Raw genomic sequence first — 16,070 nt, 5'->3', positions numbered from 1 at the left:
TAAAAACACCCTGAAGCAAGTCAAACCCCCTTTGGTAGTTCCGCCATGAACCTCTAGCCACCATGACTACAAGATCATGCTAAGTGATCTATCTCGATAATAGATCTAGGATGAAGCAAACCCAAAGAAAAGAACGAAATCGAAAGAGAGAACATGGTCGCTAAAAATTCGGAATCACAAGTAACTTCACAATGAATGATTGTACATCACAAGATCACAACTGGGGCCCTACCTTGATCTTGATGATCCTAGCTCTAGAACTCCGACGTGGTCTTCCTTGCAAGGTTCCCACGTCGGCTAGGGAAGCCCCTAGACAACTAGCACAACCCTCGGCTCTCCGAGAGGTGTCCCTCTATCTTCTCTGCTCTTTGGTGTCGTCTCCCCAATAATCTTCTGCGTGAGACTGGGGGAGGGGTCTTTAAATAGCCTCAAGAAATCCTAGGTCGAAGGGGAGGCCGAGACTCCCTGAAAAGGGCCTGGGCCGGCCGGCTCAATGGGCCCAGGCCAGCCGGCCTGGCCCATTTTCTCGCCGCCTCGCGTCCTCCTTTCTCCCCAAGTCTTCTGGAGTCTTCTGGAGTTTATACCTTTCACGATTGCACCCCGTTGGACGTCGTTATCTTCGAGATTTCTTCGTGGGGAAGGATAGGACAGAGAATCCTTCCTTAAATCTCTATTTGCTTTGCTTAGCCCCGAAGTATCTCGATCTCATCTTGTGGGCTTTGTCCTTTGGGCTTCATTGGAGGGTGGATGTGCACGAACGGGCTTCTAGTCGTCATGGCCTTTGGTCCTTTGTTTGGGCTTTGGCCTTCGTCTTTCTTCATGTTATTGCGTGATCATGGGCCTCATCATTTCATGCTCCAAAATTGGTCAAAAACCTGCAAAAACGAAGTACCTCCAAAATATATGTGCAAATGCAAAAACGACCAATGATCGGGCCGAGGTTAGGATGGTTAGTGATTTTGATATTAAATTCATGCCATTATCAAAGTTAAACAGGGGATAAAATGGATACTTAAGGAGCGCCAACAATTATGTACCTTGACTGATGGGTGATGTAGTTCATAAACAAAGATTCCAGGTGGAACAGCTGCTCGAGTAGATCCAAGTTTGGACATGACATCAGCTCCCACGTTGTTGTCACGATCTACGTGGTGGATTTCCAATCCTGAGAACTTATTTTTGAGTTTTCTGATTTCTTCAACGTATGCATCCGTTGTATCCTTGTTGATGTCCCATTCTTTGTTTACTTGCTGGACGATGAGTAGAGAATCGCCGTAGACAAGTAGTCGCTTGATACCGAGAGAAACCGCTAGGCGAAGCCCATGTAACAGAGCCTCATATTCTGCTTCATTGTTGGAGACTTTAAACAGGATTTGGAACACATATTTCAACTGCTCTCCTTTGGGGGAGATGAATAGAACTCCCGCGCCACCTCCGTCGAGCTTGAGTGAACCATCGAAACACATTACCCAATGCTCTGGGATGTTGTGAGGTGCTGGGATTTGATTTTCCCGCCATTCAGCTAAGAAGTCGACTAGTACTTGCGACTTGATTGCTGTTTTTGGCTTGAAATTGAATTCCAAGGCTCCCAGTTCAACTGCCCACTTTGAGATTCGTCCGGTGGCATCCCGATTGTGGAGTATATCCGCCAATGGAAAGTCAGTAATTACTGAGATTACTTGATCAATGCGGGGTAGCCCGAAAGGATTCTTTGGGCAATGCTTGTTTAGATCAGTGTAGTCGACACACATCCTCCACTAGTTGTTATTCTTCTTCTAGACGAGTATAGGGTTGGCCAACCATTCAGGATGATAGAACTCTTTGATGAACCCTGCTGCGAGTAATTTTGCCAGCTCTTTCTGATGGCTTCTCTCTTGTCCGGGGAGAAACGACGTAGCCGTTGCTTCTTTGGTGTGGCTTCAGGGTCGACTTTCAGAGCATGCTCAATCAACTCCTTGGGCACCCCTGGCATATCCGCTGGTTTCCATGCGAATACGTCTCGGTTGGCCCTAAGGAAGTTGACGAGCTCGAATTCCTATTTGTCGCCCAAGCCAGCTCCGATGATGGCGGTTTTGGAGTCGTCTCCCTCTTGTAGCTGAATAGTCTTGGTGCCCACGTCACCGGCTGACTTAACTGACGACTGGCTTGGCTTCTTGGAAGGCATCGAGTCCTTGTTGAGTGATAGTTCCATGGCGGCAGCAAGTATTTCGCTAACAGAGCTAGGAACTCGGATAGTGGAAGCATGATCTATTACTTCTTTGTCGCATTCGAAGGACTTGAGAAGGTCCCCTCGTAGGGAAAGGACTCCTGTGTTGCCCGACATCTTGAGGAGTAGGTACACATAGTGTGGCACTACTATACTTGGCGAGCGCCGGTCTTCCCAGTATGGCATGATAGGAAGATTCAAAGTCGGCTACTTCAAACTTGATGTACTCCGTCCGGAAGTTTTGTTTTGTACCAAATATGACTGGGAGGGTGACCGAGCCAATTGGTGTGGAAGAGTTTCCGGGGACGATGCCGTAGAAGGGGGCTTTGCTTGGAGTAAGCAAACTCATGTAGTTGAGGCCCATCTTCGCCAGTGTACTTGCAAAGATCAAGTTGAGCCCGCTTCCGCTGTCGATAAGTACTCGAGTGAGCTTGGATCCTTGGACAAATGGATCGAGTACCAGCGGGAACTTTCCTAGTTCAGAGAAGCTGGTCCATTGATCCTCCCTGGAGAAGGTGATGGGTACCTCGCTGTATTTTAATGGCCTCTGAATTGCTGGCTCAACTGAGAGGATGTCTCTGAGTAGTACCTTTTGGGCCCGTTTGGAGAAGCTAGGATCTCCTCCGAATATGACGTTGACGATGTTTTGTTGCTGTTGGAACCCATCAGGGTCTTTCTTGTCGTCCTCGTCGTCCTTTTTCTGCTTCTTCTTAGGAGCCTCTGGCGGTGTTGACTGGAAGGATTTGCACAGGATGGTGCACTCCCACATCGAGTGGTTGCTCTTGGGGTGGATTGGGCACTTTTTGTTGTGAAGGATCTTGTCAAACAGATCCTGCGACTTTTCATTCTTCTTACCACGTGGGGTGCGATCCATGGTACCAACAGTATTGTCAGGCTTATGTTTGAGCGCGGGATCCCGCTGGTTACTGGGCCCTCCTCGGTCGTTGTGACGCTTCCCGTTATTATCGTTGTTACGACACGGGAAGCGGCTGCGCTTTTTCTCCTCTTCGTCTGCCCAGCGCTGCATCATGTCGCGTAGCTCCACTACCGTTTTGGGGCGGTTACGCCCGAAATCACGGTAGAGGGACTGGACAGTAATGCCACTTTGAAAGTAGTTGATGACGTCTTCGTCCGCAACGTTGGGGATGGTAGCCCTTGTGTCGAAGAAGCGCTTGACGTAGGATCTGATGGTTTCGCCTTGCTCTTGTTTGCACATTGAAAGAGCATGTCGAGTAGCCACTCGATGTAGAGATCTCTGGATGTTGTCGATGAAGACCTTCTTGAGATCCTCCCACGAGTGTATGGACTCGCGCGTCAAGCTCTCCAGCCACGTGAGAGGTGCGGGCTCTAGGGCCATCGGGAAGTAGAGGACCTTGGTGTTGGTGTCTCCTCCTGCAACACTAATAGCGGTCGATTATAAACGTAACCATTGAGCAGGGTCTTGCTTACCGTCGTACTTCTAGATATTTGTGGGTTTGAAATCCTTTGGGTACTCGACGTTGTCGAAGACGCTGCTGAGGGCTGGGAAGCGATCGGAATTCTCTGCGAGATGCGCTCTGCGTCTTGCATTGATGATATCCCGAGCGTCCATTATGGAATCGGCAACTTCTTCTTGGTTGTTGTTGTTGCGGTTCGGCTGAGGCCCAGGGGCTTGGTTTGCTGGTGGTTGACCCCCTTGGGGCGACGATTTCTTGTGACTTCCTGATCCTCTTGGTTTCTTTGGTTTTGCTGCGCCAGCTGTTGTTGACGATGATGGCATCCGGGGGTTCGACTTGCTTGAGGTATGACTGTTGCGGTAGCCCTCGACCGGGTGCCATGAAGCGAGGACAAGGGATTTTGTCTCTCGAGTTGCTCGACAGTAAGTTTGGCAAGGTGTATGACTCGCTCCATCTGCGGGTTCTGTGGCATCTACATGAGTCGCAGGATTGCCTCTGTCATCGCGGCGATAGGAGTAGTGAAGACTGGATCCGCGATGTTATTGAATTCATTGTAGAGAATGCGCGGGGGGAGGCGAGCGCGCTCAGTAGCTAGAGCCCTGCGTTCTCCTTTACGTTGATTTCTTGCCCTGCGAGCTGTGCGAGTAGCTTCATCCTCATCTTGCGGAGCATCTTGAGTCCGATTGTCCTTTGAAATCTGATTCGGGGTTTAATTGGGGTCGTGCTGGCTTGGAGCACCCCTGTTTGGCTGATTGATCATGGAGACCAAGCGTTCTGGAGAATAGCTTTCCAAGTCAGATCCGTAATCAGCTAGCTCTGTTGCTCCAGACCCGGTTTCCCGCTCAGTTGTAAGTGGGATACCGTGTTGGAACGTGAGATCATCAATGCTGGCAACTTCTCGGATGTTGTCGAGTAATTCTGCGAGTGTGTAATCCTGGCAGGACTTGAGTTGAATCATTGCCAATGTATTGGTGATGAAATCCAGGCTGTCATGAGATAACTCGACTGGATCTGGGTATACGTCGAAAACGGGTGCCTCCCGGCTAGCGGCGACTGAGGAATTTTTAACACAAAGTAGTTGGTCCAAACTATTTTCGTAGATGATTTTGATCATCTGTCGGTAAGTAGATGATGCGTTGCGCAGCCCATAGATGGGTTGGGCAAGAGGAGTCTCAAGCCGAGTAGAATTCAGTTTGAGATCAATCTGAGTTTGAGTGGAACCCGAGTTGTCTTCGAGTTTCATCTCGATCTCCTTGGAGAGGTCGGGAAGCAGCCTGACGCCATGATCATCCGATCCGGCGAGCTTATTGGAGCTTTCCGACGAGATTGCCTTAGCATGTTGGGGTTGGTTATGTGACTGTCAAAGCCGCCTGAACCGTTGGCGACGCAGATCCATGAGCCGAAGACGAAGGTGGCGCCTTGAGGAAGCGACACGGTGCTGGAAGCGAAATTGGCCATCGAACTCGCCGATGAACTCGCCTAGTCCCCTACCTGGCGCGCCAGCTGTCGGTGTTTACCGCCAAGCCTGCTCAGGGATATCCTTAGCAGTAAGGTTTGTAGATAGGGATCGACTTCTCTGGAACTCGATGGTGCAAGAAACACAAAGATTTAGACAGCTTCGGGCCGCGAGTTGCGTAATACCCTACATTCTGTGTGGTTGTTTGTATTGCCTTAGATGTTGATGTTATTTCGAGGGGGTCCCTGCCCGCCCTTATATATCTGGGGGGATAGGGTTACATGGAAAGTCCTAGCCGAGTACAGTTGGAGTCCTACTACAACACAATCGGGTAGTTTCCTTTGTACTGCAGCTAGTTCTACACCTATTCGGGTAGTTACAAGAGAGGTAAGGTACATCCATGAGCTATCCCTTACTCTAGAATATTCTATCCCTATAAGCAGTCCCGCTGCCCCGGGTCTGACACTTAGCAATTAGAAATAACAAATCTAAACACTCGATTCGAACAAAAGTTGAGGTTATTTGAGCTGTATATGTACAAAAAAAATCAGAATATATAGAGCAATCTATTTATAGAATTAAAGATCAAATAACTTCAAAATGATGGCACAAATAACCCACTACACGTTGACTTCACACCTAATGACAGTTATATTAGCAGAATTTACAATGAATATTGGACTGTCAGAACAATTAGAATCAACTGTAAGTAAATTTGATAGGTACGAATAAAAAAACATTATGGACCAACATTGGACTACACTTCACACTGATCGCAACAAATGAAGTCTGGCTAGACATATTTGTTAGGATTTATTAGTATTAATTAATTAGTGATCAATAGGATAATTACCGTCATTAGCAACTGCTAATGACGGTGACCGTTTAGACCCTTTCGTAGGTAGCGTACAGGGCAAGATGCCCCTTCGGTCACAGGCGCATGCCTGTTCACTTTGTATATAAGCACTATTGTACAACAGAGACACAAGAGAATCTAATCCATTTCAGTCATTTGACACACACACTCACAGCAATATTGACAACAACTAACCTAAAAACCCTAATATCGATGAGTCAAGATTAGAAAACAATAATTAAGAGGTATACTGAACCTAATATAACAATAATTGAGAGCTATAGTGAACCTAATATAAAAACAAATTGCAGCCAAAAATCATGAAAACAATAAAAAAAACCTTTCCATAAGACCCTAAACAACCTTTGAAATAAAACCTAGCCAAGTAATGAGATTTATAATCTAGCAAACTAAACTAGTTAAAAAATAGGATGATAACCAACGAAGACGCACTATGGAGAGAGAGCTCCACCGAGCAGAAATGGAGGGGACTAGCAGACATGGAGGGGGAAGAAGAAAGTCAAAAGCTCGGTGGCAGGTAGGGAGAGGACGGGAAACGTTAAAGGCGTGGTTCCCAAAATACAAATAGTGAACCAAACTAACGGACCCACATATCAAATAGAACACACAAAATACAAACCCACAGAAAGATTGATCAGAACGAGGATAGAGAACAAATACAGCGGCGACAAAATTGGGTGAGACACAATGGCGGAGCCAGGGGGCTAGAGCAGGGGCCACGCCCCCCCTAACGGCGCAAAAAAAGTTAATCCTTCCTCTTCTTTAAAATAAATATAATTAGATAAGTAGTTCTACAACAAGCTTAATGTCTAGTAGCTCACGTTGCACTTTCAATTAAAGTTCAGCAGATAGCTCAAGAGACAGTTTAGTATAGCTTCCTCACCAGATTCACCAATGTCAAAGTACCATTTTTAAAATAATTTCATTACGTAGGTCATAAATAAGTTGTAAAATAGCTTTGCCTACGCGACTGAAGAAAAAAAAATTGTAGCCTCTACGGCTACCATGATCCTAAGCAACTGAAGCCATTTTACCCAACATTTTTAAAATAGCTTCAGTTTCTTCGTAAAAAAACTACAGCGAAGCTATTTCAGTAGGAGCCGCAGATTGAAGAAGACCCCGGGGACGGAAAGATGGACGGTCGCGGAGGGCGATTCCAGACGTGCCGCGTGCGGAGTCAGTGATGCCTCGCACCGTCGCCGTTGCCAATCGATTAATCGCGGCCATGGCTATCAGCTCGTCTTTTCTTGATCTTCCGGCGCCTTTGGAATTTTTGCTGGCTCGGGCGAGTTGGAGCTTTTCCTCACTTTTTAATAATTTAACATAATTTAAATGTCTCATGGCTGGCTAGTAGCTACATACATGCATGCCAGGAGTAGGAGAGAAGAACTAGGCACGAGAGGAACGAGACTAGACGCAGCCGATCCTGCGACGCCAAGCCTCCGTCGTGGCCCATGAGTTGGACAGCGCCGGCTCGTCGGCGGCGCCGTGAGAGTGGGAGCCCTCGAGCACGGCGCAGGCGATGCGCCTGTTGGCGGCCTCCGTGAAGTGCACCCCGTCCCAGGACACGTACTCCGATGGGTTGGCGCACGCCGCCGTCCCCGCCGCGCCACAGAACGCGGCGTCGTCGAAGTTGTACGCGCCGCCACCGCCGCCGCAGCAGGCGGCCAGTGGCCGGCTCCTGAAACCTGCATGCGACGGATCGGAGAAACCATACCATTACCAAGGAAGAAATCGATCAGATCAGCGCGCACCTTCCACGCGCCTCGATCACTCATCGTCACGGAGGTGACCAATGCGCGCGTGCGTACCGTATTTAGCCGGCGACACGACGAGGTCGGTGACGGCGCGGTAGAGGTCGGCGTAGACGACGGCCGTGCCGGGGTGCGCGCGGCGGAGGCCGCTGAGCATGCGGCGCAGCTCGCGGTTGTGCAGCTCGGCGAGGTCGTTGAGGCGCGTGAGGCAGCCGGACTCCGGGTCGTACCCGCTGGCGCCGCCCTTGTTGTGCGCGAGCAGCTGCGGCTCGCAGCCCAGCGGGATCATCCCCGGGACCACCACCGTCCTTGCTCCGGCGGCGATCACTTCCTGCGTAGATAGATGTGCGCCGACGTGTGCGGCTGATGATTTTCAGGTTTGAACTGAAACGTGCTTGAGCAGAGCAGAGCACGCGGCGTGCCATGGAGCTTACGGTGACGACCGAACGGACGGCGGCCACGACGCGCGCCACGAAGGTGTTGGCCTCGCCGACGGTGCGGTTCCGGCCGAGGCCGGCGACCAAGTAGTCGTTGACCCCGATCTCTCCGACGAGGAAGAGGGACGTTGACGTGATCTTCCTCTGCTCTGCCGAGCGCAGGACACAAGACGTTTACACTTGCTCAGTTACTTTACTAGCAGGAGTGTATTATATTGTTACCTTTAGCTGATCCAAGAAGCTGCAAGACATTCCTGAACCAGCTTGTCTGGTTGTCCAGAGCGACGGGCACGAACGGCGTCAGCCCTCCGCTCTCGAAGAAGCGCAGGTCGAGCGCCGTCGCCCCGCCCACCGCGAAGTTAACGCCGCGGCGGAAATCGGCGGCCGTCTTCCCGGCGAGGTACGGCGTCGGGTGCGGCACGCCCAGCGCCTCAACTGCATGATGCGCCACGAACGCCGGCACGTCACCGTACCAAATAAATTAATGAGTCATTCTGTCACGCGGGGACGACGGCGAAGTTGGTTGGCGCGCGCGCGCGGTGGCCGGCGCTGCTCACCTATGAAGTCGACGACGAGCCGGCCGTCGGACGCGCGGCCGGTGGGGCGGCGGAAGAAGGTCTCGCCGTACGGCGGCCGGCTCGCGGGGCCCCCGCCTGTGGGCGAGAGGTGGAGCGCGTTCCCCGTGTCGGTGAGGGAGTCGCCGAAGCTGAAGACGCGGTCGTACCGCGCCCGGCGGCGGCGGCCACCGCCGTCACCGTCCGAGGCGGCTGCCGCGGCGGCGTGAAGAAGCGCCACGGCCACAAGGAGGCGCGCAAGTGGCGCCATCTGGTTCGCTTTCCCCGATGTCACGACCCGTGAGACCGATCGGTCTGAGTCTGAGCCGTTTGGTGTGGCTTGCCATTCGCAACAGGGCTACTTAAAGCGACCCCGTTGATGGAGGCAGGGAGAGGCGAGATGGGTTCGTGACATCGTGGTGTGTTTGTTTTCGGCTCTACGAGAAAGGAAAAGCTGCGGCGGCTTTGATTTGTGCTCGAGGAAACTGGGGAAGTTGTGGGAATTCCTGGGTTGAATTGAATATTTCTTTTTTTATTTATAACTTCTGGAACCTTTCTGGAAGCGCTGTAAAAGTAGGTACTACTCCAAGTGAGAAGGGACGAGAGAGACGAAGCATGACCGTTGACCTACGATCATGCGGTTCAGTTTATTCAGTCTGAACACTTCCTGTTTTCAAAAAGCTACAAACCGAAATAACCAAGAGGGAAAATGAAGAAACCCAACATACCTAATATTCCGCTTGGCTTTTTTTTGGGGGTTTTCGATTTTACACATAAATTCTGAATAACTCTGTCTGTCTCGATCCGTAAAAAAGCTATCCATACAATGGGCAACAATACAAATAAAAACTATTTTTGGCATGGTTCCAGCTCTGAGATTTATGTTGGAGCTGAAGTTTGTATAATAGATTGAAATAGTTTATATTTTATTTTAAATCTAAAACAAAAGTATAATTACTCAGCTAAAGACACTTGATTTATTTACAACTTTAGCTCCAAAAATTTCTGGAGCTAGATATGAGCAACTCCAAAAACTCCATGAATTAATGCAGAAGTGTTCCTTGTTCATGCAGTTTCATGTTACTTTATGTTATATTTTGATTTTTATTTCTGGTATTCAGATTCATGTGAGATTGAATCTTATTATCTGATTGAATGATTGGATGCTTATTTGACTAGGTGTTAGATTGGTGTTAACGATCAAAATTTGCATGGCTAGCCCAACCGGCCTGCTGTAATTAAGGACTAGTCGGACCGGTTTAGTTGACTTTGTTAAAATACAAATTTGACTTCATCATTGTGTAGCTCTCCTCGAGATGATCAAAATGAATACTACCCCATCCTAGAATATAATAACTTTTGAACTTGGTCAAAGTCAAATATTTTCAACTTTAACCAATATTATTGTAAACAATAATTACTACTAAATAAAAAGGTTATACGATAGTTGATATCATCATGAATAAACTAATATCATTTTTATGTTGTCAATTTTTATGATCCTTCTATCATGTATAGTGAAAGTTTAAAAGGCTTGATTTGGAAAAAAACCCCTAAAAGTAGATATATTTTGAGATCAGAGGGAGAATATCGGATGAGACAGTTATGATTTCGGGAAGACCTGATACATGAAAGATAGGTCATACCAGTTTAATAGGGTGGTCAGACTGGTTTTGGTTGCATAGCCCGAGTTAGGAGCTGTATTTTGATATGGTATAAGTACGAGTTTCGACTCATAATAGGGTAAGAGCTCCCCTGCCTATAAATATGAAGAGCCACATTCGATTGAGGGATCTAATCGATCGAAACACAAATTTTTATCCATTTACCTTCTTTTTCCTTTGCATTTTTCCCCAAACTCTAGCTATTCCAACCCGATTCTACTGTGCTTCCTTCATCTCTATGGCATTTAAGGATGTTCTAGGTGTCCTATCGTCCCTAGATCAGCCCAAGGTGCGCTTCCTTGAGACAATCCCTCCTGGATGAGTATTCATCGGATCTTCCTGCATGTTGCACGTGATGTGCTCCATATTTGATGTGGCAAGTTTTCTCGTCAATGTACTTTTTGGTGACTCCGCTGGTGAAGGAAAATGATCAAGCGACTACCATGGATAGTAAGATACCTAATTCTAATGAAGTTGATGCTAAAAACGTTGTAAGGCTGAGTTTTGAGTAACTCTGGAGTGAGGATCATAAAGCTTTTGATGTTTCAAAAAGAAGACTAGAGAGGAGAAGGAGCATGAAATTCGAAGGCAGGAAAAAGAGGCTGTCTTCAAAATTATATGATGCACTTCTTTGTGGATCGGCAAGGGAAAGTCATGAAGTCGAAGGATGTGTCATCTTCGACTCTCCAAAGCCCAAGGTAAAAGCCAACGTGAGTATACAGCTCGTTCTTGAAACAGAAATTGCTAATAGGATTGATGGTTCTGTTATATTACTACTCACTTAAATAATAAGCTTGATTCTGTGGGTCAAAATATTCATAGTATATTCGATCCTCACTTTAGTCATATAGATGCCTAACTTGACATAAAGTCTACCGGTGGCGATAGACATGCGTCTAACTCTAATACTGGTAAGATGATTGATAATGTATTAGAAGATACATCAAATTGGCAAATACCTAAAATCCTGCAGCCAAATTGCCATCGATAATTCGACTAGTGAAAAGATTCCAGCTCCTGCTACAAATGCTATTCTAGTTAATTAATCCGGCCGAACTAATGAGCCAATGGCACAATATACAACTTGTATAGTTCACCGCCTAATGCAAGTGTACCGTATGGGCCACCTTCATTGCGAGATATTTCGATGTAATTTTTTGTTATTTCTTTTGTTCTATTGCTACACTTTTGTTCTTTTCGATGTATAACTAGTAGGGGTTTGGACACTTCCATTTTTCATAAAACAATTCATAAAAAAACCGACACATTTGTGTCGTCCTTAATCTTGATGAAGATATAGCTCTATTTTTACCATACTATTATCCCTGATATTTTGTACGATTTAACATGGAGTTGGGATGTCATACTATTACAAATTGGATGCTTCTTTTGAAGCCTCATTAGAAAAAAAATGAATTCTCAAAATTATAACAACAATTAAAAATAGCTGGGCATCAATTTGGTAGAGTCTAAACATCGTAGGTCTATTATGCTTTCTAAAAAATTACCTGTATGTATAATTATGAAAAATAACATAAGTAACCCTCTAATATGTATTTAAATTACCCAAATATCACATTACCAAAGATAAATATAACGTCCTCATCTTCATCTAGGTTACACATATATGGCATTATAAAAAATAATTTAAAATAAGACCCTGAGTATTCCATCTAAATTTCCCACCTCTCGTTTTATATGAACAACTGAAAGTAATATTTAGATTTGACTTATTTAATTATTAAAAATACCCTAAAGTAATCACTAAATCTGAAGTTGAATTACTTATTATGTCATTGTAAAAAAGCGCACAAACTACACTACCATATGATTCAAAATTAGCTATTTCGCTCATTTCATAGCATAAAAAATACTAAACTTAATAATATATATGCACAATGTTTGTCATCATTTATAAATTTCTGGAGTAAGCGATAGGAATTTCAATTTTCATGTTAGAAAATGGTTCAAACTAAATTTTAATTAAAAAGTATAAAACAAATATTTGGTGGCTGTGCAAAATGGAAAAAAAAGGAAGACTAAAAACACTGATTAATTTTTCTGATTTTTTTAAGTAATTCAGTAATCGATGAATTTGGTAAATTTAGTTTAGTATTTTGACGATTATTTTTACTAATAATAGAAAGAATAGCACTGCCACCTTTTATAAATCTATGGAGTAAGCGATAAGAATGTCAATTTTTATGCTAGAAAATAGTTCAAACTAAAATTTTAATTTAGAGTATAAAACAAATATTTGGTGGCGGTGAAAAATGAAAAAAAAAGAAGATTAAAAATGTTGACAAAAAAGTTTATATTTTGGTTGCTAACAAAATTCTATCACAACTAGGACGCCAGCAAGCCAGCAGCCAACAAGCCGACCATGGCACAGCAGGGCGCAGGACACCAGGGCGCCAGGGCCAAGGCACGCAGGGCAGCAGGCGCATGGCGGGGCACAGGGCGGATAATCGTAGCTTGGAGGGCGGCGGACGATGGCGCGAAGGAGGGCAGCGCCCAAAAAAACCGCCCGCGGGAGTCGATCGGGAGTCACTGGAGGGGTGCGTATCTTTACACATAAAGATGAATAATATGCCAATTGTTAGGAGACGGAGAATTAGGATATGACACTATTGGAGAGTTTTTTCTTTTTTTTCAAAAAAATAAAGATGAGCAAGAGGGATAAGAAATTCTTGGAGATGCTCTAACAAAATTCTATCACAACTAGGGGCGGAGGACCCGGTATGGCGAGGTATGGCGCTCGCCATACCTTGATTGCTCTGCGAATACACGTGCTCTTTGTTAGAACTTTAGGATCACACAGTGCACAAATCGAGTGAGGTTTCTTTCATCTTTCCGTTGTTCTGGTTACAAGGTTCCTAGATCTACAGCAAATACACACAGAGAGAGAGAGAGAGTAGAGGAGCTTCGCCTCCACCAGAGGAGGAGCTCGAGCTAGCCACGTCAGGTTCGGTGATGAAGATCCCCTCAAAGGTGGCGACAAGTGGTGCAGAGACGTCGAGGCCGGCGTGACGATGTCAAGGACGGTGGCGGCGACGGCGACGCAGAAGTGATGGCGGCGGCGGCGGAACTTCCCGCTGCTTCAGCGCCCCCTAGTAGATCGGCTTAGGGTTTCTGTGGGTGAGGGTGTTGGCGGCGCGGTGAACCTCGTACCGAGCGCCCCGGCCCCTCACCCCTATTTATTGTGGCGCTATGCAACAGGGGCCCACCAGCCAAAGGAAGGCTGGGCGCCCCCGATCAGGGCACGAGAGGGAGACCGAGTCGGACTCTGCCGTTGGGCTGAGTCCGGCCCGAGATCAATCCTAACATTCTCTCCCTTGATCTCTACTTTTCCTTTCAACTTTACACTTTATCTTTTAACACTTTTAACTTTACTCGTTCCATCACAGATTAGCGCATAGAACATGCTTCATCATCCACGGCCAGTTGCCGATAGATTTAACAGCTACCATACATTTCACTGTTCTGAAACAATTCTTTAACCTTTGGGCCCTATATTGTCCAGGAATCACAGGCTTTCCCTTAAACCCATGTCGGCTACGTGTTCACTGAACATGCTAGGTGGTAAGCCTTTTGTGAGCGGATCCGCAAGCATTTTCTTTGTGCTTATATGCTCAAGAGTAATAGAGTGATCCTGGATTTTCTCTTTCACAACATTCAACTTTATGTCAATGTGTTTGGCAGCACCACTTGACTTACTGTTGTGAGCATAGAACAGTGCGGGATCATTGTCGCTGTACATTCTGAGTGGTCTTTGAATCCTCTCTACAACTCTTAAACTGGGTATGAATTTCTTTAACCATTCTACCTGCCCCGAGGCCTCATAACATGCAACAAATTCTGCATACATCATTGACGATGCAGTGGCACTTTGTTTGGAGCTTCTCCACGATATAGCTCCTCCTGCGAGAGTAAAAACATAACCGGACGTGGACTTCCGATCATCTATGTCTCCCGTAAAATCTGCATCTAAGTACCCTTCTATCTCTAGGGTGTCAAATCTTTTATACGTTAACATGAGGCCCTTTGTGCCTTGCACATAGCGCAAAGTTTTCTTTACTATTATCCAGTGTGCCTGTCCTGGATTACTTTGATGTCTGCCAAGTATCCCGATAACAAATGCCAAGTCAGGGCGTGTACACACTTGAGCATACTGTAGGCTTCCGACAGCTGAAGCATATGGAACCGCTTTCATTTGATCGATCTCATATTGGTTCCTGGGACATTGAAATTTCCCAAATCTATCGCCCTTGACTGTAGGAGCAGGTGAAGGCTTACAGACATGCATACTGTATTTCTTTAGAACTTTTTCCAAGTAAGCCTTCTGTGACAATCCTAATACCCCCTTTCTTCTATCTCGATAAATTTCTATTCCTAAAACGAATGAAGCTTTCCCAAGATCTTTCATATCAAAATTTGAGGACAAAAATTTCTTTGTCTACAGTAGCAGACCGACATCACTACTAGCAAGTAAATGTTGTCCACGTACAGGATAAGAAAAATAAATTTTCCACTTTTAAACTTTGCATAAATACAATTGTCCTCATCATTTTCATTAAACCCAAATTTTCTTATGGTTTCATCAAACTTTAAGTACCACTGCCTAAAGGCTTGCTTTAATCCATAAATGGATTTCTTTAGGCGGCATCCCATATGTTCTTTTCTTTCCACGAAAAAACCTTTCGGTTGTGCCATGTAAACATTTTCATTTAGATCCCCATTAAGGAACGTCGTCTTTACATCCATCTGATATAACTCTAAATCATAATGTGCCACCAGTGCCATTATAATTCTGAATGAGACTGGAGAGAACGTCTCATTGTAATCAATCCCTTCTCTTTGCGTAAAGCCATTTGCCACGGGTCGTGCTTTAAACCTTTCTACATTCCCTCTGGAGTCACGTTTAATCTTATAGACCCATTTGCAGCCTATTGTTTTGGCTCCTTTAGAAATTTACTTTAAGTCCCAAATACCGTTGGAACTCATCGATTTCATCTCATCTTTCATAGCCTCAAGCCATTCTGATGAGTGAACACTTCTCATGGCTTCTTCATATGAAGCGGGATCACCCTCCATATGAGACTCTTCTGTATTATAAACTTTATAGTCGCTAGAAATAGCTGACCTTCTGACTCTTTGAGACCTTCTAGGGGCCTCGGCTTCTGGTACATTTTGTACCTCAACTTGTGGAACATTATGCTCTTGGGGCTGTTGTAGCTCCCCCTCATCTGTGGCAATTTGTTCAGTCGGATCTTGAAGGACAGGTTCCCTATTATCATTTGTTTCCACAGCTGGAGAACTCACAACAGGGGTTGGCATCACAATATCAGGTATTGTCGGTGCAGCAGTAGGTGCTGGCATCACAATATCAGGTATTGTCGATACAGCGGCAACAGGTAGCGAGAAAAATGACTCCTGAATCATCGGAGTAGGCACACACACACCTGCTTCTTCTCAAGATCAATTTCTCGAGCTACCATGCTCCCCTTTTCCATTTCTTCCTCTAGGAAAACAGCATGTCTCCTTTCTACAAACTTTGTGTGTCTGTCTGAGCAGTAGAAACGAAAACCTTTTGACTTCTCTGGATAGCCAATGAAATGGCAGCTTACTGTCTTGGGATCCAGTTTCCCAATATTTGGGTTAAATACTTTAGCCTCAGCCGGGCTCC

At 45.9% G+C, this 16,070-nt stretch overlaps 1 protein-coding gene across 1 annotated transcript; it reads right to left on the bottom strand.

Moving 5' to 3' along the window:
* Positions 1–6,875: 6,875 nt before the first annotated feature.
* On the bottom strand, positions 6,876–9,164 carry LOC120693442 (GDSL esterase/lipase At5g45910-like). The gene is made up of 5 exons (XM_039976871.1): positions 8,724–9,164; positions 8,389–8,601; positions 8,164–8,315; positions 7,787–8,060; positions 6,876–7,663 (listed from the first exon to the last, which is right to left on the bottom strand). The coding sequence occupies exons 1-5, from the start codon at positions 8,989–8,991 to the stop codon at positions 7,386–7,388; spliced, it is 1,185 nt and encodes a 394-aa protein (XP_039832805.1). The 5' UTR covers positions 8,992–9,164; the 3' UTR covers positions 6,876–7,385.
* Between the last annotated feature and the right edge of the window lie 6,906 nt (positions 9,165–16,070).

Source organism: Panicum virgatum, chromosome 9N (assembly GCF_016808335.1).
Source record: "Panicum virgatum strain AP13 chromosome 9N, P.virgatum_v5, whole genome shotgun sequence".
NCBI classification, from domain to species: domain Eukaryota; kingdom Viridiplantae; phylum Streptophyta; class Magnoliopsida; order Poales; family Poaceae; genus Panicum; species Panicum virgatum.
The sequence above is the reverse complement of the archived record's forward strand: the minus strand, read 5'-3'. Positions and strand labels throughout refer to the sequence as shown.